Source organism: Helicoverpa zea, chromosome 31 (genome assembly GCF_022581195.2).
Source record: "Helicoverpa zea isolate HzStark_Cry1AcR chromosome 31, ilHelZeax1.1, whole genome shotgun sequence".
In the NCBI taxonomy this organism is placed as follows: Eukaryota; Metazoa; Arthropoda; class Insecta; order Lepidoptera; family Noctuidae; genus Helicoverpa; species Helicoverpa zea.
Window position 1 is genome coordinate 9,586,465 of NC_061482.1, and position 27,644 is coordinate 9,614,108.

Consider the following 27,644-nt stretch of genomic DNA (forward strand, 5'->3'; position numbering starts at 1 on the left):
ACTCTTTCACGCAAAAACTACTGAATGGATTTTAATGAAACTTTACAATAATATAGCTTATACATCAGAATAACATATTGTTCGAAATACTAAACCTGCGCAGACGAAGTCGCGGGCACCAGCTAGTATGTTATAAATCTGAATATGGTTATCGAGTTCAAAAAGTTTGTTTTATAAGTACCTATGTTCTCTAGTCTGTAATTAGTAGGTATACCCAGCTCGAGTTCATTTCAAAAGTTAATTAATCGTTATTTACTTATAGGTAGTTAAATTCACTCACATCCCACTGAACTTTAAAACTTTTACTATCTTAGTGCTATTGCACTATGGAAAATGTTATGAAAAAATTGTAGTATGGAAAATTAATGAAATTCAATTTATCTGAATTAAGGATAAAAAAAAGGCTGAGAGTGAACCGCTCATGACTTTAGCAGAACATTTCAGTAAGTACCTAATTTCACAAGTACAGGGGTACAAGATTCTATTCTAGTATTTTTTTCTTTAACGGTTCTTTTTTTATTAAAACACTTGTTTGAAAAACTGCAAAGGAAAGTCACTAGTGCGGTAAATGGCACTTACACCGTAACTGTAGTGTTTCCAAGTAAAAACTTTTTCGACCTTTCAATATTGCGTCGCCATTTTAATTCAATAAACTTTTTATTCGTAACGAAGTTTCAGCGATCTCACTTTTATTTTATCGTGCTCTTAAATAAATGACTGTCTTTTTACAGTTAATTTATTGCTCATCTATGGGCTTTTGAAATGAATTTCATCAGCGTCATCACTATCTGTCCAGCCGTTTTCTAATGATTTAAGAGCTCGGCTTCTAGTGTCACTCGTTGCAATTGCTTTTCAAGGCATCGAAAACAGCTTATCACGATATTTTTTACCTAATCACTTCAAGCTAATTAAAAATGTTCAACGGATCTAGAAAAAATATGTAGGTAGTCTTTTCAAACATTAGCCGGAACCAAGTGATAGACAAAAACGACTAGGATAATATTTTACATCATAAAAAAATCGTGAAAATTATAAGAAAAACAATATTGTATATTATATTAGGCATAAGTAGTAACTATGTATTTAAATACTTCTCTTACCAGAGGCAGATGTTTACTTTCAAAAAGCAAATTATAATGAATGGTATGTGCCGCGACGTTGAGCGTTATAATTTATTTTTTAGAGTTGAATAAATACGCGCACGCCGTGATTTCGACATTTTCAATTTCTATATGTTAAGGATGATTCAGTATGTTAAGGATCTTTACAAGATGAATGTACATGTTTTCTAATTATGAAAATGTATTTTCTTATTATATTTACTTCTTATTTATTTATCTATATAAATAAAAATGAATTGTTGTTCGTTAGTCTGATTAAAACTCGAGAACGGCTGGGCCGATTGAGCTGATTTTGGTTTTAAAATGTTTGTCGTAGTCCAGGGTAGGTCTAAACGGTGAGCAAATAAGAAAAAGGCGGTACGAAGTTCGCCGGGTCAGCTAGTTGTTAATAAATTGTCAATATTTGCCATAACATAACGCATTAACTTATACATACGCATACATACAGATGTGTTCCCGCAAGGGCATCACATTTCACAGCGATTAATTAGGTACACTCAAGCAGTTGATTAGAATTCCCAAATGGAAAAGTAAATAACTTGTCCCACCGGGTTTTTCTATCTAATCTTTCTATTAAATTCATTTAAATTATATTTGATCCTTCATCCGTATACCTAGAGTTAACAACAATGGAACAACTTAAATTGTTTCGAATCAAATAATTTATGAGTAAAATTTATGAATCTTTATTACAAGCAAAAATCACGTCAGATACAAAGGGCATTTCAAAAGGATTCTTGTGGTCTTTATCGGTGTTTAGTGAGAGAATTTATCGGGCCCACATGTTTCTATCCTATGTTTATTTAATACTGTAATAAGATTATATGTATCGTACTGTATTGTTATTTTCAGTAGTTTCCCACAGCTCTATACGTTTTTTGCACTTAAGCCAATAGGAAAATGTGAAATAGCTAAAGATATTGAAGTTTCTGTACCAAATACGGTGAAGAACTTCCAGCCTCGTGGTACGCAGTTTATTATGTCAAAATTCACTAGCTTCTGTAACTTCGTAAGTTTTAATTAACACAGCATGGTCTGTAGACAATATTACACATACGAACTAAAAGAATGTTGTCCACAGTTGACGCTTTCGTTACAAAAAAACCTTGGGTATATTAATAACTTCAGTATTTTTACCTCGAAAGCTTTGATGTATTCCTACAATACTTATTTGATTGTTTTCACGGACCGGCTGGTGTTGTTACCAACTATACGCAGTATGATTTATATTTTTTAAACAATAGACGAATAAAGCATCATTTTTATCGGCTTTAAATAAGTTCACAGGTTATTATTTAACAGTCCTACATTTCATATAGGCGTGATTTAGGATATGAAATGTAGGTTGAATAACGTATGGCGGCGAATTTATTCAGCTACATTCAATCCGGCTAGTCGTTGAACCGCCGCATTTCAAAACGGCCCTGTTTCAAGGCGGATTGGACAATCTGATGTTCTACCTAAGTCTACGTATATCAAATACCTAAGTCATATGCTTGACAGTACGTATATACAATCTTATGATACTCATTCTATTTATTCTGCGGTGGAAGGTCGTGGATTTATTGCTTATAAGAAGCACAACAGACCTTCAGTATTTCAATCACTCGGGGCTCTTATTTGCTCATCTTCGCTGTATTAAACTTTACTAAACCTTTGTACCCTGTCTCTAATAATCCCTTGACTGGAATTTTAACACCGAGTATAATAAAACAAAAGTAATAAAAACTAACCAGCGGGAACGAAGCGCCATAAAATGTTGCTGTTTAATCGAGGTTAAAAATCTGTAACCCATCATAACGATGCCATTTAGATTCGGTTATCATTGCCAAAGTTTGGAATAACGCAATAACATTAAAATATAACCCTATTTATAACGAACAATACGCGCTATTTCGATTTCATAAACAGAATATATTGTATAGCATGTGAGGAATATTTGTTTTCACAGCGGTAGCGTAGTCAAACGAATAAATCTTTAGCGTGTTTGTAAGAAACATACATAATTTAAAAGTTTGTTTTGCTTAAGGTGATTTCTATATTGTATGTAGAAGTATTCGCCGTATTTATGTAATAACATTCCAGTAGACACTATACAATTTAATGACGAATATATTATCAACGAATAAGTAGTTATTGTAAGTTTCTAATTTTATGTGTTTATCAAATTCCATTTTTTTCATTTAAGGCCAATAACTTAAGCTAAAAAGTAAGTATCAAACGCAAGAAAAAAATCAAGGGATTAGGTACCTAAATATTTAAAAACACCAAGAGAACTTGGGCTGTCGAGAGTGACTAAAATCGAAATAAAATATTATTATAATAAAAATACTAACTTTACATAGGAATCGTAGCATTAAACAAATTAATAAAACGCCGCGCGTAGACGATACATCATAAAAGATATATTTTATGGCGCGCACTAAATTGCTTTAACGAAATTATTTAGTTATTTTTTCTAGGCGAACATATTCGTAAAAATATGATGTTAATATTAAGACAGTAAGTATTTCATCTGATAGAGCTGTGAATATACAATTTGCGTCGGCGAACGAGAAAGATATAAAGCTAAACGTATCTACCAGCCCACATAGAATAAATCGATTTCTGGGAGATCCCACGGTCGATTAGCGTGATTCTTTTTCATTTTTCAATTAGAGGGTTGTGGTCGGAATTCTTTCATAAATTTTTAGCCTGCTAAAGAACTTTGATGATAGAGAACAAAGTGGCTCCGTCTCAATGGATGGCTGCACTTGTAAATAGGAACACTGCTCTGACGCTACTATAAATTAGTTAAAATTAATAAGTGCTATTTTCCCCTTAGTTCTGCAACAACGTGTTTTCTATAGCCAAATTAATGCATAGCATGGTTTTAAATTTAACTGTACGATACAATTTATTATATGAGCGTGCGTCCATAAAAGTGTGATAAATCAACATAGATAGTTTCACCCAAGTTTAATGGCACTAAGAACATTAAAACACTGATTTATATTTAACTAAACTGCTAAATTGTATTTAGCTGTGTCGTACACACAGCTTCTACTGTTTTAGAAATGTACCTAATAAGTAATAAAATTGTTGGTATCGCGCATAGTTTCCTTATCTGGAAGCCATGTTTCCCTTCTGAGGTATATCGGAAATCCTGGTTGTGCCAACGCGAGTTTTTTCAATACAGTTGTACGCCACTAGCTGGAATATCCGTTTTAGCTAGTTTTAAAGTGATAACAATTAATTCTAGGCCGAAAGAGAAGCGCGACGACTAAGAGTATCCGCACACTGAAAATAGTCGGTCGATAATTTGTTCGGGCTCATAAATCAGTATGGAAATGAATGATAACGCCCATAACAATAATCAAGAATTTGGCTAGTATCAGAAAAACTAAAAACTTTGATGGAATTCAGGATTTTTTCCTATTTAACTAAAATAACAGTAAAACGTTTGAAAACCGAGACTAAACGTATTCATGTTTATCAATGTTACGTTGAAATCATTCAAATATTTTAAAAAGAAAAGGAGAAAGTTTAAACATTAATTTTGATATCTACGAGAAGATCCAATTGCGGGGTCTGCTAATTTTACTGCGAAACACTTTACTAGTACCTATACGGATGGAGTATAGATAGAAACAGTAAGCGAACGTTAATAGAACATATTGTTACGTCGCGGCAACACTCGGTAATGCAGCGAATACAAACCAATCACAGTTATTTCTGATCTAATACAAATTACTAACTCAGTTCAGACAACAATAAAGCTGGTCTTTATATTTATTATTTGTAATAAATCTTTGGTTTCATATGAACGTCGCAGGTGCATTTCATTGGCGAATTTGATACTACTGTGCGTAGAAATGAGTATCAGCTCGTGTCGGGGAAATGTTCTGAGTATATACGTAGCATAGCAACCTTTTCAATCCTGAAAGATATAATCACTAGATGAGTTAAGATCTACCTAGTACTATTATATTAATATTAAGACATACATTTAATATGAAAATAATGAAATGCAAATAGATCTACTACAGACTTTGATAAAAATACAAGATATCAGTAGATCTACTATGATACAAAAATAACAATACTTCCCATAATATTTTTTTTCCTTGAAGATTTTTTTGCTCTTATTACGTATCCAGACAATTTTGTCACTGTCCCGGTGAGGTCCCTCAAGACTGGCGACATGGTCTCATCCGTGGTTGTGGACAGTAGGCCCTTGGCTTGAATACTTTGTTTCAACCGGTACCCATTCATCTCGCGTCTCTGACGGCCGAGCAAAACTAGGTTGATATGCCTCTCATCGCTCTATCTGGTTGAAGACCGTTCGTCGAACTCAGGCAATACTGATGACATAAATATTGAAAGGTGAACTAAGTATGTATTCCGTTGGTTCCAATAATTGTAAAGCAGCTTTTCTTTATTTTGTTGAAATTAGTAAAATTGCCATTATTAGTCTGGTTTGTTAGTGCGCCGGTTCTTCATATGATATAGGAACGTGATAGGACCCTTTAAAGCCTACAGGCTCTCATCATCATCATCATTCAAGCCTTTTCCCAACTATGTTGGGGTCGGCTTCCAGTATATATAGGCACCGATCTGATCATATGTAAAATAATTGGCCGTCGGTTAACAAGTGCGAAGCAGCATACAAATAATATTTACGACTGAAAGTCGAAACATTTCAAATTCAGTATTTAATGTAAACAATTAATACCTCCCTATTTCTCAAATTCAAATATACTTAGTTATTGTTATGCTATAATCATCGAGGCTTAAGTAAAGCTACGGAAACCCAACAAATACAAACTCAAACTTGCACCCCTTGTTTTCTTCGCAGGCAATTTTAAAAAGCTTATTACGATACATACAATTTCGTATGGGAATAAATCAGAAAGTACACTATGACTATTCGACCCGTACCATTACAAACATAGTAGTTAGCCATTTGGTCGTCAATTATTTTACCCCGTCATTAAATTAGACGTGCATTGCATATGCAACGATGCAACGAGTGCGGTTGCGTAACTCCAGGAAGGGTATTTCTAAACTGTCAGTTTTAATAACTAGTACTTTACAATGTTCACGCTAATGAAGGGTTTCCACGATACAGTGATTGGTCCGTCAAGGACAGTTCAATTTCGGTTCTCTGAAAGGTATCATTATACAAGCTGGTTAAGGGTGACGTGTAAATGCAGAATAATAATTGTAACTTCTATACCAACGACTTTACGATTGAACGAAAACTACTTAGTGTTGGTTAAACCCTATAACCAGAACGACTTTTATTCAAATTATGGAGGAGTAGTACATATCATTAAACTTGTATGAAATATAGCTAATATGTTATATAAATATTTTCAAGGCTTCATCTAGTATATAGTTTTTTTGTTAAAACTATAAGGTATACCATAAAACGGTCGGGCTGAGACATCTCAGTTCCGGCTTTGATCTTGCAAGACGCACTAAGCTCTCAACTTCAAAGAGACATCATTGATAATGTTCATAGGTAAATTGCCTGCAAAGGCTTTGTAGGCAATTCGACCTTTCAACACATGATGATTGGATATCATATACTACAAAAGGTTCAAAAAGGAAAATAGTAAAAGAGGTATAAGAAGGCCTTGAAACAAATTGACCCATATAATATACTGGTTGGTATGTTGTATGTCTTCAAAACTTATGTATATTTTTTAAGGGCTTTCCCTTGCTTCAAAATTTGGAAATGCAGGAAACGATTCAAAGAATTATTGTTTTCACCTGTTTGCACTAATATTTTATTAGATGCGGGGAATGATATGGAATATAATATGAAGTTCCTCATCCCAACCTTTGATTGGCCAGCCATATACTCATTCTCACCAAACCTCTGACGCGTGGAAAACTGAGAGTCTCAACTATTATTTTGGATATAGTAAGTTTTTTTTGAGATCAAAACGTTAAGCAAAAGCACTGCGTTTTCCCCTTACTTTGAGCCATTTTCCGGCATCGCTCGTGTCGAAAATTATATCACCAAGTTCTTTCAGATCGGAATGTTGAAGCCCGGCCGCTTGAAACGACCAAGGTCCGTGAAACAAAAAAATTTATATTTTCACATTTGCTTGAAGAATTTCACTTTTTCCGAGCTATTCCCGCGAGGGCCATTTTGGACGACTGAAGTGCCCTTCAGTGGCTCGTAATTTCATTTCTTCGTTAACAAATAAGTGTAATATTAAAAGAAAATTAAATTGAACTTGTCACTTTCAATTTCATATTACTGTAATTGTTTTCAAAAAAGTTCATAAACCCGGGATTTTTATTAAACCGCTAGAAAGTGTGGTTTAGATTACAGCAATAATAGCGAATAAAATTACGTGAAAAGAAAAAAAGTCTCAGATTTATGTTCGTCCTGCGGTTTCGATGGTTATTGTCTGGGTACGTTATATTTTAAGGTGCTTTGAACAATAGACGAGTGGACCGTAAGAAAAAAAAGTCGGTATTATCTGCGGCGGATGTCATCATGACCTGAGCACTGTTAAAGAAATATTTTTAGGTATTTTTTGGTAGCTCAGATGATGTATTGTTTCAAATTTTTATTTGTATTGTCTTAAAGGTGAGGAGTTATTTAATTATACTAGTGATTTAGGGATGGGTGTTACTTTTTCACGCAAAAACTTCCATGGTAATCATAAAACTTGGCGTCCTTTATTGAATAATACTCAGGCTTACTTTTTATCCTCGAACGAGAAGTAGTTCCTCTGCACACGGTTAGAAAAACGGGCAGAACCTAGTCAACAAAAATTTCGTATTTTCCTTTATATTCTATTTTATGAAAAATCTATCGTTCACTGCGCAGATTGCCAAAAGATATTGATAAAGTATCATCGTAATTTAGCTGTTATAAAAACTGTCCCGACAAATCTTTACATGAAAATTGCCGGATAAAGTTATTATCTATTGATGTGTTAAGTACTTGAGCGCTGTTTTAATTAATTTTCTTCACGTAGCTTAGTTCCAACTGAAGCTCTGTCCATTTAGTTCAATCTGGGATTATAGATATCGCGAGCATGCATAAGTCATAAAAAGTATTCCTTCGTTCTATAATTAATTGTAGAAGGTCATATTATTGTATACTAGTTTCCACCCGCGGCTTCGCCCGCGTCGTGTTCGGTTATATCGCGTTTCCAAGAGAACTCTTCTAAAGTCCGGGTTAAAAAAATCCTATGTTCTCAAGGTCAACTCTATTTCTGTACCAATTTTTTTAAATCAGTTCAGTGATTTAGATGTGAAAGCGTCACATACAGATAGACAGAGTAACTTTCGCTTTTATAATATTAGTAGGGATTTTGTGTGTATAGAAATCACGATAAACTTGAAGTCCCGGCGGTAACATCTTTGGCGGTCGTTACATGTAAAAAAGGAAGTTTGAGGACCAATCTTATCAAGGTGTATTAATTCTTAATTTGTTGAGTTGCCTGGACTCGGTTGAGGAAGGTAACAGAAAGTAGCAGCAGCTCCTTGCAAAGCACTGGCACTTAGTTGCAATCGGCTGGCTGGAAGCCTATCCCACAATAGTTGGGAAAAGGCTATTCAGATGATGATAATACTTATATTATATATTTTTTTGTTTTAAGGAATCTGTTCCTATTTTGTATGTCAAGTGCACTAACTCAGTGTAACTTTCTGCTTCCTCTATGTAACTACTATGTGGCACGTGTTGGCTTATTGACAAATGGATCACTCCGGTCACTGCTTGAACTTCACTGTATTGTACGAATAAGTTCGACACGCGGCTTTGCTTTCATCAACGAACAAATAGAAATTTATGAAGAGCCCGATACTATTCTATATCTTGTTTTATTTATTTTATCAAAAAAATATAAAAGGTTTCTGCCTTCGTCTGGAACATAACTGTTTTTATTGAATAACAGAATTGAAACTAATTTTATATTTGAGAATAGGCGTACAATAAATCAAACTTTTTTTAAAATTGTGTTTTGTTTTTACTATCTTTAAAATCGGGCAGAATTTTTGTACCGATTTTGCTCCAGTTCAATATGTGTGGTTTTCTTTTTAGCTGAACACGTCAAACTCTTACTTTGATGAAACATCAAAACTTCTCCACCTACAAGTATTGGTGTAAATATTTTTTATTCGGTGGTGCGCTCTATATACGTTTGGTCTGGTCCAACTGTTGGCGGTCATTGGCATCGTAGCAACCTCTACGAACCTGCTACGGTGTCAGTGCCCGTACGTCAACTCGTAGCATTTTCGTAGCAACTCAATTACTACAGTTGTGTTTCGTAGCTTTGCGAATGTGTTTTTCGTAGTTCATTGCACTATTGCTTTTTCTAAACAGTTATTTAGTACTACTGTTTCTTAGCTGTTTCTTGCGGATTCATTCGTTTTCTGCGGCGGCTCCTGCCCAACCTGGGAGGCCCAAACGCCCCCTGCCGTAAACTCTACACGGGAGTCTTGCGGTCCATGGCCCTTTACGGGGCCCCGGTATGGGCACGTTCGGTACGGAAGCGGGCCGTACACTACCTGAACGTGCCCCAAAGGGTGATAGCCATCAGGCTTATCCGGGGGTACCGCACGATCTCCCGCGAAGAAGCTGGCCTACTAGCCGGACTGCCACCGTGGGATCTGGAGGCGAGAGTCTTCTTGTGCCTGTACGACTGGCGCGAGGAGGCTCAGCGCCGGGGGGAAACCCCGTTGCCGTGGCAAGTTGTCGCGCAGCGGGCAGAGCTCCGGCGCGATCTCATGGTGGCCTGGAGAGAGCGACTGTCGCAACCCAGTGCAGGGCACGCCACCATCGTGGCGGTAAGTCCCCTCTTTGAGGAGTGGCTCGGGAGGAGTCATGGCGCCCTCACGTAACGCATGACGCAGGCACCTGCACCGAATCGGTCGTGAGGAGGGGCCCGGGTGTCACCATTGTGCGGACAGCCCCGAGGACAAGGTGCACCACACAGTCCAGGTGTGCTCCGCATGGGAAGGGCACCGCTGGGTCCTCGTCGAGGCTTTGGGCGGCGGCGTCCTCTCGCGTCCGGCCCTGGTTCAGGCCATGGTCCGGGGCGAGAGGGAATGGGATGCCGTCGCCTCCTTCTGCGAAGCGGTCATGCTCGAGAAGGAGGAGGCGGAACGCCAGAGAGTACGCACCTCTCATCCCGGCCACCGCTGGACCAGGTAGACACCATGGGCGCCGGGTGTCGCGTGATGACCCCCGGCCACCGTAGGCGTGGGTCTGTGGGCGGTGAGTTCGGGTGGCTCATCTTCCCTCTGTCTGCTTAGACGACAGACCCGTGTCGACGGCGCGCGTTGTTCCACGCGCTCCTCAAAGAGATGTCAGCAACCCCAGCGGGGCCCAGCAGAGCCAAGGCCTGCCGGGGCTGCGGGTTGTTCGAAAGAGATACCGCGTCCCTGGTACATAAAAGGCCTATGACGGAACACGACGGTTTTTAGTCAGTAAGAGTCTGACACTCACCGCTGCTAACCCACAGCGGGAGGGGTGATTTGATGATTTTTGACGTCGTTAAAAAAAATAAACCGGCCAAGTGCGAGTCGGACTCGCGCACCGAGGGTTCCGTACAAATCCTGTATAGCTAAAAAGTGAGTCTCGCGCCAACCATTCAATTGAGAACAATCATAGTTATGGTAATTTCGTGAGAGTCAAAATAATTAATATTTTTTATTTTATAATATAACTAAATTGAGGGTACTGGTAAACAGTGAAGGTTTGGAGCTGATTTGATTATGGAGACTACAGAGAGTCGAGGGAACTCCTGAACGGTATGTTGCAACTACCATGTGTTTGGGCTTATTTTATTCGTAGGTATTGGCGAAGACTTTCCAAATAGATAGGTTTGACTGCCATTGTGGGATCGATAGCAAAGATCAGATATAGTTATGGGAACTCCTTTACAATTTATAACGTAACCTTGTGTTGGAGCTTATTTTATTTTAGGTGATGAGAATTCACTACTAATGGGATCTTTTATTTTTGAGGGATTAATCACCTAATGAGCCCCAGTTTCAGGTTTTGTTCGAAACTGCCTGACGACTTGTAACTGTCGAATTGTAATAACGACTGCTAGAGAGTAGGATTCGGTGCTGCTGGCTTTACGTTTCTAGAGCCTTGACAAAAGTGTAATTCTGTCCCTTTCTTTGTTTTATAAAGTCGGCTTTATTTTATTTTGTAGCATTTTACAAACAAATCCAACTTCAAACATATAAAAAAGCAAGAAAGAAATTAAAAAGATGTTAGGTGCATCGGTCTAGAAGTCGGTGTCTAGAGGATGCATCTATATTTATTTAACCACCGAGATCTAGACCGATGCATATAAACAGTTTTCTTGTTGTTTTTAGAAGTTTTTTTTTTTTTTTTTTATAATGTCGGGACACCTTTTCACACACGGTCGGTTAGCCCCATGGTTAGTTATTAATTAACTTGTGTTATGGGTCCTAACACAACTGATAAACTACATATAGCTACATATATACATATTTATGAATACATATTGTAACACCCAGACCACGGCTAACAAGCATGCTCATCACACAAATGTCGACCGAGCCGGGAATCGAACCCGGGACCTCAGCTTCGGCAGTCCGGCATGGTGACCATTGCGCCATCGAGGTCGTCAATTTTTAACTTTTGTGAAAAGTTCTCGTCAATACGAATAATATAAGCCCAAACACGACGTAACTAAAACATACCGTTGAGGAGTTCTCTCGACTTTCTCACGTCTCCATCATCAGGTAAGCTCTAAACCTTCACTGTTTGATAGTATCACCAGACATACATCTGAGAATCAAGTTGTAATCCTATGCATGCCTACAATTTCTGCTAGTTGCCCTCGATTTCTCAGGATTTCCATCATCAGATCCTGACCTGATGACAATGGAAATAAACGAAGAGTATACTCTTTCACTACAAAGAAATGATTTCTCAAATCATCAATCCGTGAAACTTGATCGTTTAAATTCCCCATTATTAATGAGGAAAATATTTGATGTTTACACCTGATTTTCTCTAGATTCCCATGGTTCACATTGATGCGACTAATGCCATAGTAAATCAAAGCCTTTATCATTATACTGTGCTATATTTCGTTCGTATCCGCCGTGGGTATGGTTTCCATACTAAGGTGCCCAATGGCCTTTGAATGATTTAAAATTTTTCACAGTTTAGAGGCAATTATATTTAGGAAGTGTTTGGTATGAATTTCAACTTTAATATCTCTACGCGTTCATGTGAAAGGGTAGGTAGTAAGTTTATAATTATTAAAAAAATATTTTATGTCATGTAAGCGCAAAATAATATTTTAATATTTTATGTAACTTCAAATTTATCATTTTCGCAATTTTTCCTTTATCTGTACTATATAACGTTGCTTCGTGCCGAATTTCAGGATTCTGAGTTCACGGGAAGTACCTTGTAGGTTTTGATTCCCTAGCGTGTGACGGAAATTCGTCTAAGGTGTCGGTATAACTGCTGTATCTTTTGATCGCGTTAACTTAGAAGTTTGATTTTTTCACTGCCTAAAGGGACAATAGACCTAGGTATTTGGTATAAATTTCAATTTGATACCTTTATTCGTTCGTGAGAAATAAGGTAGTAAGTTTAATTTTATTAAAATATTTTTTTTTATATTATATAACTAAAAAAATGAGATTTTCGTAATTTTTCCTATATTTGCATTATATGACAATGCTTCATGCCAAATTTCAAGACTCTGAGTTTACGGGAAGTATCCTGTAGGTGTGGAGTGCTGGAGTGGAGACCACGGACTAGCAAGCGCAGCGTAGGACGTCCACCAACGAGGTGGACAGACGACCTTATAAAGGTCGCCGGAAGACGCTGGATGCAGGTCGCTTCCAACAGGTATCTGTGGAGATCAAAGGGGGAGGCCTATGTTCAGCAGTGGACGTCCTATGGCTGAGATGATGATGATGATGATGATGATGATGATCCTGTAGGTTTTGATTCCTTTGCGAGTGTCGAAAATTTGTTGAAAATATCGACATCATCGGCTGTATCTTTGGATTGGCTTGGCTAAGATGTTTGATATTTTCACAGCTTAAAGGGACAACAGACCTGAGCATTTCATGTGAATTTCATCTTGATACGTCCACGCGTTCTTGAGATAAAGGGTCTTGACAGACAGACAGACAGACAGACAGACAGACGGACAACAAAGTGATCCTATAAGGGTTCCGTTTTTTCCTTTTGAGGTACGGAACCCTAAAAACACAAAAAAGCTACATTATGCCTTACGCTAAAAAGTATTTTTAATATTTACAGGCCCTTCATAACAAAACACAGTGTTTTCTAGACCCCATACCCCAAAACAACAAAAAATATTAAAAAAAACAATGGCACATTTTTTTTCAATAATGTTTGCTCCATTGCTAACCTTGACATTTAAAGGAAAGAATTAAAGTCAAGAAATTGGAGTCTCAAATTCGCATGTATTTGAATATCTAAAATCGATGGTAATTGAAGTCTATTACTCATTTTAATTAAACATAATGTTTCTGAGACAGCTATTGGAGGCGATCGCAAACTGGCGCCGAATATAATCTGACATTAATTTAAATTGATGCCGGGGTGAAATATAGCAGCGGCCAGGTGTCGACATTTGAGGGACCGATATAAGAATAATATAATAACGATACGATACTGTCTGAGGGTCGTCCCTTTAATATTACATTAACGTCCATAGTTGTAGCTGTCGTAAAGTTTCTATCTGGTTGTTCACGATATCAAAACGTTGCTGTGAAAGTACAAAACCTGCCTTATTAACTACAAACGCTATGAAAAATTAGTTTATTTCATTGGCTCTCGACTAGAAATCTTTTGTACTCACTCATTTAAAAACGAATAAGGTAGGTTAATTAAGTGTAGGCCACTTCTTTGCAACCAGATATTGGACTACGTCTAGCCTTCTTTTAATACCTACTGAAAAACCTTTGAAATCAAATCAGTAGTTCCTGAGATTAGCGTGATTAACCTTACAAACAATATATGAACTTTCAAGTTGAATTAAAAACAATTTTTTATGTTTGTTTCTAAATAGTTTGCAATTCAATTATTTAACCTTTTTGTCAAAATAATAGGATTTATTTTATTTATATATTTTCAAATATAGTACACAGAGAGCGGGCGCGCCTCAGAATAACAATTGTGTTTGCGTTCAAAGGGCTCAGAAGGGCCGGGTCCCAGGTGAGAGGTCTTATTTAGAGGTTTTAAGGAACAGGGAAGTTTCAAGTGATATTCCACAACCTGTTTTACGGAAGGCCGGTTTTTATATGGTATGGTATGTCTAAACTTTAAACTATTTCACAATCTTAGACATTTCTGAGGACTGTGCGTTGTTGGTGCGATGTGACGCCGCAAGGGTGCCGCAACGTCATTCTAAATATAACATTTCTACATCTTGTGACACGACGCAGCGTTGTCCTGCGAAATGAGGCGGGAAATGCGTTGCACAGTACTGCGGTGCCGCTACGCTTCATAGCTCGAAATAATTGCGGTGCCACACCGCAAATGTAAACGTAACACGTGGTCTTGCTCTGATCTGGTGTATTTGTTTCAGCCGAAAAACCTCCCGAACCATGCCCATCATCCAGTCTTGCTGCTGCTGGCGCAGTCTCCGCCGCGGGTGCTACGCCTCCGCCATCTACACAATGGTATTTATTGTCTTCTTCTCATCTCATTGCTTGTTGGGATTTTGTATTACTCGGGTGCTTCAAATCGTTGCAGGAGCACCAATAATGCATTTCATTCCTATTTTAAAGTCCAGCAAAAACTATGTAGAATTTGACGCCTGTCTATGCGCTTAAAATGAAAACTAAGAATACATTATTAAACAGGTTTCACGCCTTACAAAACAGAAAAAGCTCCTTCAATACGACGGCGACGTTGAAAGACATTTTTTTCAATATTTCATCAAATCTGTAGTAAGATCACGTTCATTGAACTTTGAACGTAAACATATTCAATAGCAAATATTACGCAGGAAATAGGTAACATAAAAGCAAAAACAGCTTTTCTATCAAGCGCCTGCCGTGTTTGTATAATTATGCCTTATACTTACCTACCTACCACATATCGTATTCATTTATCATGTTCATCCCTAGTTGTGTTTGGAAGCGCATCGTGCTTCATTATTTTGTTATCAATTGATATTCTTATGAGCTGCTGATGTTTAAAAATACTTATTCTATAGACTACTGTTCTAATAGACTTGTTTGCGGCAGGTATACTTTTCAGTCACAATTGTGACTATGGGACACTTCATTGAAATGGAACAACGGTATCTAAACGGCGATATGACCGAACCGGAGTCGGAAAGCTTCTTAGAGCCGGAGAAGATTACACCGAGTAAGTAAACATCAAGTTTGACCTATCCGATTAAGTTGCTATTGGCTGGTATTAGACGGGATTAGTGTACACTACAGGCCGCTGGAAACGGCTGATCAAACCAAAACCAAAAGCGGATTCAATCCTCCTCCACTGAGGTAATCACACGCACGCATTTACGATAGTTATACATTGCGTTTCTAACATATGAAACATTGAACTTTGCTATTGTGCAATGAAAGCTGTTCTGAAAGCCTGCCTGTGGGAGTTAAGCATTCCGTTTGCAGCCAGCCTACGATTGGACCAATAGAGATTGCACGCTTAACGACGCATTAAATGCTCAAAACAATAGTCACTACGCACGCTGTAGAGGTCCGGTCGTTTTTAACGATAGCGACTTAATCGGAATATTAGTTTATAACATAAGATCCTAGCGAGGTGTACAAAATTATAACGTTTCTTTTTTTACTGCAAAAAACTTTATCATTATCAAGAAAGAAATCAAGTAAACCTAGCTACGATCTTAAAAATAAGTACAAATGATCGTAAAACTGAACGACAGTGGTAAGTTGACCTGTGAATCTCAAAGGATTAAGCAGAGGTATCAGTGAGCGTATTCTAGCGGATTCCGAACGACATTTGCCTATTCGACAAAGGTGACCGTTCATCGCAAAATAGTTCACATTCTAGTCCGTAGCTTAAGATGAAAAAGGTAAAAAAAATATTTAACGAGTCAGCGCTTTCTTGGTGTTCGGAATTTTATGAAGCGTGACCGTCGAATAAAAAGCGAAAACGCATAATTTGCTCTCGTTATCGAAATACTGAATTTAATAGATTTGAAAATATGTTGATTTTAATTTGGCTGGCATTTTGCTACTAAAAAGCTATAGAATGCTTTTTCGTCGTCTTTAGGAAATCTTTGTTCCGTAAAGAGTAACCTTGCTGCGTGTGTCAAGGTCGTGCGCCATCGTCGCTTAATATTTGACATCGTTTTTCGTTTCCCGGTACCCCTATACAAGGGACCGTAGATATTATATTAATATTTGAATGGCTTTATGAACATAAAAAAAAATTGAAGATAGCAATTAGACACCCATTAAGTTAATATTTTTCATGAAAATGATTCACTGCCAAGAACGAAACAAATAACGGGTATCTGACTGTGTATTTGATTTTATAAAAAAAAAAACAAGCGAGGCTTTATATTATCAACGTTCGGAACAAAGGCCCGCTCTTCAATGCCAATCTAGAAAATGATAAAATGACATGGCATGTTTGTACTTTCGTATTTTTATATATTTTCTGTTATTAAAAACCTTTTTTTTGTGTTTGTCGATAGCAGACTGTGACAAAACGTTTTTTCTTTGATGTGAATTGAAATTGCGAATTGATAACAAACACAGATTAAGTATTTAAAAACAAAACACAGCCGACAATCGTTGGTACCATTATCAAGTAGTCAAAATTGGTAGCTTTGTATGCACTACTTTACATATTATAAAATCTAGCATCTTTGTTTCCAATCCTCAATGTTAAGTTGCTAATATACTTGCTAATAAAAAAATAGATATAAAATAAAATGTAGAAAAATGATATACAGTCGTAGGCGTAGTTAAATTTGATTCAGACCAAAGACGAAAGAGATTAGACGCAATTTGATCGTTTTGATGAATCTAGCCCACAAAAATATTTGCCATCTGAACGAAATTATTAATAGAAACAATTGAAAACTGGTACAACTTTTGAACGTTTTTGTATTTACTCTATCGGGCACAGATATCCAAATAACCATTTAATGGTGATGACCTACGTTGATATATTGGCCGAGAGTTCGACCTTTTATAACAACTAATGTTCTAAATATAGGCCTAGGCCTATGTAGGCTTTTAATTCAAAGGCAGAAAAGCATTCGTGTTTTGATGTAACCTTTTATGAAAGGAATTTAATGAACTTACATGTGCTTATGGAAAACGGTTCCATTGTGTATTTTTCTTAAGGAAAATCGTTCAAGCAAGGAAATGTACGTACGTATAGATTGATCAACATGTTTCCTACCGGATTTCGAAGGATTCAACTTTGTGTATGTAATGGTATAACGAACTTTTAAGTAAGCCCTCAACTCAAAGACAAGGATCAAAAGAAAATTAAAATTGGCTAATGAGTTCTTAAAAGTGCAAGTATCCTAGCACAAATTTTGTTGAACAAATTTTTTTATTCACGTAATTGATTAGTGGCTTGACTATAGACCTCGATGAACTGGATATAATAAAGTACTCGAAGTTTCTGATATCATATACCTCTGCAAAACCCTAATAGAGTAGTTCTTAAATATATGTGATACGCTTTGTGTGATACATGGGCATACATATGCACGTTGTTTTGTATTAGGCGTGTTGTCTTAATTGTTGTGTTGTCCTATTTCATTTTCGGCAAAGTAATATTGTAAAAAGTCTAAACATCAGTCGCCTTCCATTCATGTAATTTCGAGAGCCAAAACGCCATCCGCAATTACCTTTTTCACCGATATCATAAACGTCCGTTTTTCGTAAAACAAGTGTGTACTTTAATGATAAAATTCATAATAAGAGGTTTTAAGAAAACTGACATTTATGTAGTCTGTGAAGTTGGGTTCATAGGTATACTAACTTAAATTAATTACCAGCACTTTAACAAAAGATTACCAACCAGAATAGCTATAGGTACATACTACACAAGTGTAGTGAAAACAATGAGAATGGATTGAACTCATTAACAAAAGAACCTAGCTTCGTGTAAGTGTGATGTGAATGGATACTATAGACATACATATATTGCGATTTTGTACTACATAATGTATGCGAGTTAACATTTTAATAGTAGAGATACAAGTCTACAACACAAAGTATTAAGTCTCATTTGCCTCACTCAAAAACTTCTCACTCAAGTCTTAGCAAGTACCAGGTCTTGCTCAATTGGTATTTAACATAATAATTTGAACTAGCATACCTACGGTAAACATTTCAAGCGAATGTATCGAGACAGTTCACATTTACAAATTAACTTCTAATAGGAGAATGTCTTCAAAGTTCAGGGCATATTTTAACGTGATTGCTAGATAATGTAAATTCATTTCAATTAGTTATTCCCTTAAGACATCAGCAAGAGCACGTTCATAAAAATACACGTCGTCTCGCTAGTCCACTAGCTTATTTCATAAGAGTCCAGCACTTTTAATGAAAGCTTATTAATAATTCACGCCAAGTGCTTCAATGGAACACTGTAATTTGGGAGTTTTCTCACTATAATACTTGAGCAGTATGGAGCTTAATGTAAATATTGAATTTTCTTTTTACGTAGTTGTTACAATCTGGCGGATAAAACCGTGCATGCCAAGGCAGCGTATAATAATGACGGTCCCGGATGTTTTTGCTGTTCACTGTAGGGGAGATGTTCCTAAAACGGGTACCCCTCCTAAAACGGGTAGGCCTTGCCATTCGAATATTATAGATCTTAGTGTGAACCTGTGAGTGTAGAGTGGCACACTACCCCCCTGCCGATCACGGTCAGTTGGCTCGCGCACCTGGAGCGAGCGTGTTCGAGGTAAGACGTAAAAAAAGTTTTCTGCTGAACTTATTAAAAAAAATCGAATTATGCTAGTGCTAACTACTCAAATATGGTGTAAGATATGGTTTTCGTAGTTTTGTATTATCATTTTGCATGTTATATGCTTATTAATTGTGAATAATTAGAGGTCTCCTTGTTTACTATTTTATGGTAAAGGTAGTTGAAATTTAAAACGTGCTTTTGGGCAAAACGGGTAGGGGCATAACGGGTGACTATCCGATTTGCCCTGGAATAATTTATGATATGTATTAAGCTGACCAGTACCATTATTTATCTGACTCAAATGTAAAAAATACCTAATTTGTTTTTTTTTTTTGTTTTTTTAATTGGGTGAATAAATATAAAAGAAAAACTTTAAATGCTTCGTGGGATGTGGAAGTTATGAAACTGGACCGCAACCTCTTGACGAAGCTATAAGTCCACCTCATACTCCAACACCAGTAGGCCAGTATATTGAAGAACTTCCAACACCATGCAAGACTATAACGGCAGAAACACAAATTCTTAAGGATTTTATAACACCATGCAAGACTCCATCACAAACTACAATCCTTCTTCAACCTGAGGATCATCATGTAACACCAATAAAATAAGGGGCACTTCCTCAATTGATCCCACAGAAAGCTAATCGAAGACAAAGAAAGCCACAGAGAGCTGAAGAAGAACAGGAACAGCGTGAAAAAGAAATTTAAATATTTTTTCTTTGATTTTTAACAAAATTATCTGTTGGTAGCATTATAATTTCAAATGTAACATTTAATGACGTAAAAGAGTAATCTAGACTGATCAAAATAAGAGAACTGTTTAACATATTTAAGGAGACTAATTAACAATAAAGATTTCCTGGATAATAGGAGGATAAGATATTTTTTTAAATGTTTTTAAATTCATTTATCACATATATTCATTCATTACCTGCTTTGCCCAAAGGCGTTACCCGTTTTAGGACCCCCACTAGGGCAAAGCGGGTATTTCGAAGGGGTTTAGTTTTTTTGATTTTTTTCAGAATATTGAAGAAGATTACTAAGACTGTCTTATGTTTTCCAAAGTTTATTATATAAACAACCTTATGAGTACAAATACAAGTCGCATGTAATGTTCTTGGTTATTTTATTTAACATCTTTCGTTAGCTTACCCGTTTTGGGAACATCTCCCCTAAGTATCAGATAATTTTGCATTATAAAGAATCTTCAACTTGGTACGTAGATAATAGTTACTAGAACATCTATAGGAACTTGTAAGTTTTATGGGAATTTCGTGCAAATTAAAGGTAGATATTATTTTTACTTGTTTTTGATGGATGTCGCACCGAACATTGTACCGCTTCGGGTGCAATGTGCTATTGTGTTTTCAAGCCATGCTGGAACCTAATATTAAAACCTAATTATTATGAAGCTAAAAAAATTGCTTGGTTGCTTGAGCCTCCTAGTCTCAGGAACTACTGGTCCAATTTAAACAATCTTTCATGCTTAGATGGCCTATTTGTCGAGGAAGGTTACGGGATATTTTTATCCAGGTGCGCGGAGTAGTTTCCACGGGACGCTGGTTAGACCACTGGTTGTATGCTTATAACATTTCAATCAGCTTAGGAAGAGTTATATAGTTATTACTTTTATGACGAAAAACAAGATATAATGCGCTTTTCGGAACTAAGCTGCGACGACCAGGATGCAATTTAATTTTAACGAGTTTGGTCTACTTATCATGTGAGCTGCAGGTTTATCTTCTCTTAGTTTTCTCAAATCCACTCAACTTGGAATTGTAACTACGGCTGCAGTACATACGTAACGGGACTTGAGACAAATTGTATCGCAATACTTTTTTATTTTGGTAGTTTAATTATGAACATGCAGTATTGTACTTTAACATTATCCCTTCAAAGTGAGGGTAACTATAGAGACTTCTAAAGTATCGTTATCACCCATGGAGGCTTCTTTAATAAAGAGTTCAATACCTGCAAAGCTACCGAGTCCGGGAGTAGGTACGAGTCTAGAGTGAAGATAAGAAAATTTCATGTCACGACTGCCAAAACAAAAACGTGAGTGATTAGTTCATTCCGTTTCACGGCATAAAAACAGGTTTTGCAGAATGTGTCCGAGACAGAAAATGGGCATAGCAAACTTTATTTCTGTAAAAAAAACCTGTGAAAAAAAGCGATTTTTTGTAAGCTAAATAAAGTTTGGCAGTTGGTGACATTTGAAAACTCAGATATTTTTTTTCACTAAAATGTTATCCATCTAAATGTTTAAAATAATAAAATTACGACTCGAACAACATTCCAAAGTACAACGTTTTATAGAACGAAGTTAATTTTTTTAAAGAAAATCAAGTTATTTTGTCCGATGAACTATACAGTATCTATAATTTATTTTTTGTTTTACATTTTATACAGTCCCACTGTGTCTGTCTTGTCAATAATAAAATAACAACAAGTTACTCTTGTTTGTCTTTATTTACGACGAGTTTTGACAAAAACCATTTTATTTATGGTCGTCTGATTGGCTTCCATCGTTTCCATTTAAGTCAGTAATTTTACACACACCGTCAAATTTGATCACGTAGAAAATTATTTCCCAATTTGTTACTCAATCACATTGAATAGAACCTTTTCAGTGAAGTAGGTAGCGAGCTCAGCCTACATACGTATTGTTATATACATTTTTACCTCGCCTGTTTTACATTTGATTAGGCTACTGTCTTATTTGCATGGATGAGAACCGAATATTAAGTTGAGAATATGTATGCAATATGTCAATTACTGAGGGATGGCAAAACTTGAACATATAATTGGGTACATTTTGAAAGTAGCAGCATATTCTATGCTCTAGTTAGAGCACCTGTTGTCGGCATGTTTGCATAATTAGTCCTTTGTTTGAAAACAAGTTATTTATTCTACTTATGTGACACCAAAATGATTGCGTCGTCGTTCATTTTATATTTTTTATAATGCTATTTTTCTGCTTTATGAAATACATGTGTTATGAGGCAAATGAAAAATCATTTAACTTTTTATACAATATTTAGATATGTGAAATGATACGTAATTATAGAAAATAGAGGTAAAATCATTGCCAGCCATTTGAAGTTATTAGAGTTTTGGAAAAATCGTATAAATATTACGACACTACGGATACAATATTTCGATCATCTTGCTTTATGACATAAGTACTTCTTATAAGTGGATTTTATGAATATTACAAAACAAAATAAAAAATAACCTACAAAAATTATTAATTGGTAATGGACGTCCTAACATAAATCCTAAAATTAAAAAAAACAGCGTAGGTACTTAGGTACCCACAGTGTTTAACCAAAGCCGTATCGGCACTATGTTTAAATTAGTATTATAGTTATTTAGTTTAAAAATATATTATCCTTACAATATAATGACCTTTGACTAATTAATGTTATTTTCTTCTAGTAACCGTGTCGCTGAACATAACGCTGCTGGCCTGTAGCACTATAGGACTTCTTGGGTGCGTGCTCCTGATATTTGGAGTTTATAAGGTTGGTATATTATTGTCATAACTACTACCTATCATAATTAAGACACAGTTTTCTTTAAATACAAATATTTCAAGGCATTCTTCATCAATGTATAGATAGATTTGTTTGTCTGTTTTGTGTAATACAGTAGATTAGACCCGTACTTTACAAGGGGCTAGTTTATAATTACCTGTAGCGATACATTAGGTGTTAAGCGCCGCTCGAAATTGACTGACGTCTAGATATTATTAAGGTCTACGTAATTAGATATGTACGTCAGCCAGGGGAAATATATGTGACATGTAGCGGTGGCGATTAAATTAATGATTACACGCCGCTGAACTAATTTGACAGGATTAAATGTTCTTCCATCTTTTGCTGATATTTATTATGTACTAAAAGGCTGGCCTCCGACAGCGGTTCATCTGCACTCCCGTAGGTAATTCAGATGAAAAGGTATGTAACACTGAAAGATTTTTTCAAACTCCCGTAGTTCTGAATTAGCGCGTTATTAGCCAAATTGTTCGGCTTTCTTAAATACATATTTAATTTTGTAGACTTTAATGTAATATCGGTCTTTTTATCTTCATTACTAGCAAGTAGCTTAATATAGTTTAGATTGTAATTCTGACTTACACAGTCTGTAATTAATAAGCCCAAAAGACAATTAGAGGAAAAGCGGTATTCATTTTAGGGCACCGAAACCGTGAGTGTCCTGCCGCTTTGTATTCAGTTCGTTAACTAATTAGCGTAAATATCAGCTTTCATGCCGCAAATTACGGTCAAGTAATACAAAAACTGGCGCGGTAAAATGTTCATGTTATAATTGTTACTACATTATTCATACTGCTGCAAACAAAACCTGGAGAATGGGCTCATTTATTATTGAATCAGTTCGGCGCTCTCTCAGTATGTACAGGAATTGGTCATGAATGTTTTCGTTTCCAAACCTTTTTAATATTTCCCGTCTGTTTTCGGAGGATTTAGAGATAATAAAATCTGAGTCGGAAAGTTTTCCTCATCTCCATTATGAATTGACGTCATCACCTTATTTTTGTTGTCAATAAACTTGAGAATCTTGTATAATACGGAAAGTGTGCTATTCAAATACTCGTGACTCGTGTTATATAAATCAAGACAGTTCCAAAGATCTTAACTTTGATCCAGTCGGCTGGTTTTCATCAGCTTTTTAAGATGTACTAATATAGTACTTAAAAGATAAAAGAACATAAAAATACACATTAGAAACAAACAAACTGGAATAAATAAAACTATTTACTCACATCAAAAAGTTCTGAGATTCACAGTCTTCAAAAAGTATTTTCTTAATAAACGACCTAAAGAATTCTTACTCCTCTTTATTCATAAGCAAATAAAATATTTTTATATTACAGTTTAGGCAGCCGCTCATTGCAAAGAGTTCCGATCCGTAAGCCACACAGGAAAATAGATTTGCCAATAATTTTGTAGTTGTGAAAGGAATTCAACGTATTTTTCCTTAAACTGCCTCGCCCCACTCGTGTCTATGTACGTTTGAAGTAACTCCAAAGCCCTCAACATACACGAAGATGAATCATTTTTTTGTTTGTTTATACCCCAGAAGCTCCGTAACTACTGAACTGATTTGAACAACTCTTAGACTATTGGAAAGCTACATCATTCTTGAGTATATCTAAGCAAAGCTATATTTTATCCGGTTACGGGAAAAAGTTCCCTCGGGACGCGGCTAAAACTGCTTGAAACAGTAAGTCTTATAGAAAATCAACCCACGCGATCAAAATATCACATTGAAACATCCGACAAAGCGCTATTACGAATCGTTTATATTTGTTAACAAGGAGGAGTACGTAGCTACGCATAGCGCAGGGGCGCAGATGGAGTCGGCTCACCAGTCCTTATTCGTAATTAAATAAGAACTCGTACAAGTAACTCGTCTGCTCACATTGTTGAAACGTACCTACTTGGAGTTTATTTAGTTGGAGTTAGTATTTCAACATTGAAACAGCAAACAATTTATAAGAGAACACAAATAGCTCCCAACCCACATTCTTAATCAATGCAATTGTAGAATAATTTTGCGAAACTGACGTATGCTTAGGCCGTCCCCGTCTTAATTGTGAGAAGGTTTTGGGCGCGGCGAGGGGCGCGGGAGGGAATTTACGAGGGTGACGTACCCTACCTTCGTATACCCCTCTGCTCGTCACCGCAGCTACAGTGTTCTTTAGAGAAAGGAGCTAGTGTTAAAGTATATTTGTGGCCAGCTTTTTGGTACCTTAGAGGGTACTAATCCTGAATAAAAGATGTTGTGTTGCGTCAGTCGTCGGTTAGAGTGGAGTTATTCTACGATTAAATAAAGCTACTGTAAGGTGTTCCATGAATAATGGTTAAGATTTTAATCAATAAGAGATACTTTATACAGAATAACTTAACAGTGAAACATTGATTAAAAGAGTGTGAATTAATCGTATCTACAAGAATACTTTACCCAACTGAAATATCGGTCGATAATTGTCATTATAGTAATGGTGTGTGCTGAAGAGGGTGGACGGGACGTGTGAACTAATTGAATAATTTTGCAATCGCTACTAACCCTTGAAGCCGAATCTCGTAACCCTCCATGACACATTCAACATGTCGATATTCGGAAACCGTTTTCATTGAGTGACGCCATCATTTAACCTGCCGAAGTTTTAGTAAATTGTGTGGATGAACCGTTTTGATTTATGAAATTCTAATGAACAATGTATTCTATGATATTTACCTTAATCGTCAAGGAATACCATATTTGGCAAATAAAGCGACGCTGTACGTTTTGAGTGGGTAACTTGCTATGGGTAGATATAATTTACGGCCGAAAGTGCCGGGCATAGCGAATGCCGTGACACATAGCTTAAGCGTAACGTAGCTTCCACGCTCGTCAAAGTACAATTTAGGGTTGTATGCGGGTGCAAGTTTTGTCGAATTTTCAGATATGAGCGAATAACACGTTCAGAACTTGAAACTCTTGTACGTTTCAAACTGCGCTCGAGCTTATTGTGTGTAACGTATGATTTACGAGCGGGATTCCTAGCTTGCACTAGCTTGACATAACGTCGAGTCGGAGTCTCGAAGCTACGAGCGTTGAATAATACACTTTACTATTGTGGATAGCGATTTTTTAAATACAATTTTGCAAATGATATTAAGAAAAAGTTTTTTTTTAATAATAATTAAACTAATGATTTTTTTGTAGTTGGTTAGTTATTGGTCACACAGAACACTTGGCAATTATTTGTCTATTTCCTACGAAAAACAATGTTTAAAAGACATAATACTTTGCATCGATACCTATACCTATCTTAAATAATTTGTCTTTTCACAACAATCGTTGAGGTGTTCATATAAGATACTTATCTACGTAAGTGAACATTTTAAAGACTAAGCAGCGTTATCCACTTTTGTGTGGTGTTATAAAGCCTTTATTAACATGTTATTTATCTCAACCAACTTCAAAATATCTAGATACGTAAATGATTTATACTTGAAAACGCTTCTATACTATTGTTAAATTATTCACCTTATAAAGCCAGGTTTCATGTACCTGTCCTGCGATCATGTATAATCCCTTAATCGCTCGTTCAGACGCTCTCAAAGAGATGAACAAGCTCTTAGAAGAAACTATCAGGGATAAGCTCATAAGACAACTTATTTTTCGAAAAGTTTCTTACTATTGTACTTGATATTCTTTCAAGACTAGTTAAGTACATTGTCCAGTGGAGCTCCGATTTAATATTCTACTAACGGTTAGACTGTGACAAGTTTTATCCAGCCTACAGGAATAATGGACAGAATACCAAAATACGCAGATGATAATTTCGACATTGAATCACGCCTGATTTTCTCAAAAGAAATAATTAACAGATCTATCTGCTTGTTGGATGTGTAGTTATTTACAGTAATTTAATAAAGAGAAAATTTTTTTTTTGTTTGTTAAAGTCATCGAAACTGCTGATCCTTTTTGAAAAGTTGTTTCAATTTTGGAAAGCTAGAGTATTCCAGAGTAACATAGGCATTATTTTGTCCAGGCACGGGAAGAAGTTCCCCGGAATGCGAACCTCGGGGAACCAGCTAATGTTCTATATATTAAAAGATAAAAGACGACGTGCCAGCCATCAAGGAAAATCTTTTCCCGGGTGCTCACAAGCATTGCGAAACTGAAAGCCTAATAACCGAAAACCACGGGAGACTAGCGGAGCCTTTGGGTCACGGCTAAGGCAGCAAGGCGGACTCGCATAAAGAAAGACTGTTAAATTGTGAGAAACAAGCAGTAAAATACTGTGCCTATCTTCAACTGCAACACGCATTTTCGGAAACGTAGTGTGAAAAAAAATATTCAGCCTTGATGGCTAAATATTGTTTGATAAAAATGACATTCCATCATAGTCACATTTCGTTCAAGTATTTAAATGGAAGTATACCTTGTAGGTTAAGATAAAAACATTTTGTAGTTAATCCCTACTAATATTATAAATGCGAAAGTAACTCTGTCTGTCTGTTCTGTTACGCTTTCACGTCTAAAGCCATGTATTCACTGGGAAACAATGTTTCAGATACACAGTTTCTGAAACATCACGTAGATGTTTACAGCAACAATGTTTCGGAAACTGCCGTCCACACCGTCAGATGTTTACAATATGTCGCCCGAGGAAGTAGTGTTGTTGTGTGGTGCCTACATTTATTTGCATAAGTCCATTTCTAGTAAAAAGAAAAAGAAAAGAGAAATTACTTGCTATGAAGACATTTATTTGGCGTTTATAAACAAATGAAACACGCGTCCACACTTGTATCCATATGTTGCGCAACTGATTTGTTTCTGTGCTCCCCGCCACGGGTGGGGAGCACAGAAACATTCGATAAATATGTAGTGTTTACAGAAACAAAATTATATGTTTCTGAAACAAAATTATTTGTTTCAGAAACACGTAGATTTTGTTTCTGAAACAGTGTTTATAAACAATTGTTTCTCAGTGAATACATGGCTTAAACCATTGAACTGATTTTAATAAAATTTGGTACAGAGATAGAGTTGACTTTGAGAAAGAACATAGGATAG

General features: G+C 36.4%; 1 protein-coding gene across 2 annotated transcripts in view; it reads left to right on the forward strand.

Moving 5' to 3' along the window:
• Window positions 1-27,644, forward strand: part of LOC124645049 — a 125,457-nt gene that overhangs the window by 14,884 nt on the left and 82,929 nt on the right. For both annotated transcript variants that reach the window (XM_047184782.1, XM_047184783.1), the window contains exons 2-4: window positions 14,696-14,789; window positions 15,360-15,483; window positions 22,488-22,573. In XM_047184782.1, the coding sequence (XP_047040738.1) occupies window positions 14,715-14,789; window positions 15,360-15,483; window positions 22,488-22,573 (285 nt within the window). In that variant the 5' untranslated portion in view covers window positions 14,696-14,714. The remainder of the gene's footprint in view (window positions 1-14,695; window positions 14,790-15,359; window positions 15,484-22,487; window positions 22,574-27,644) is intronic.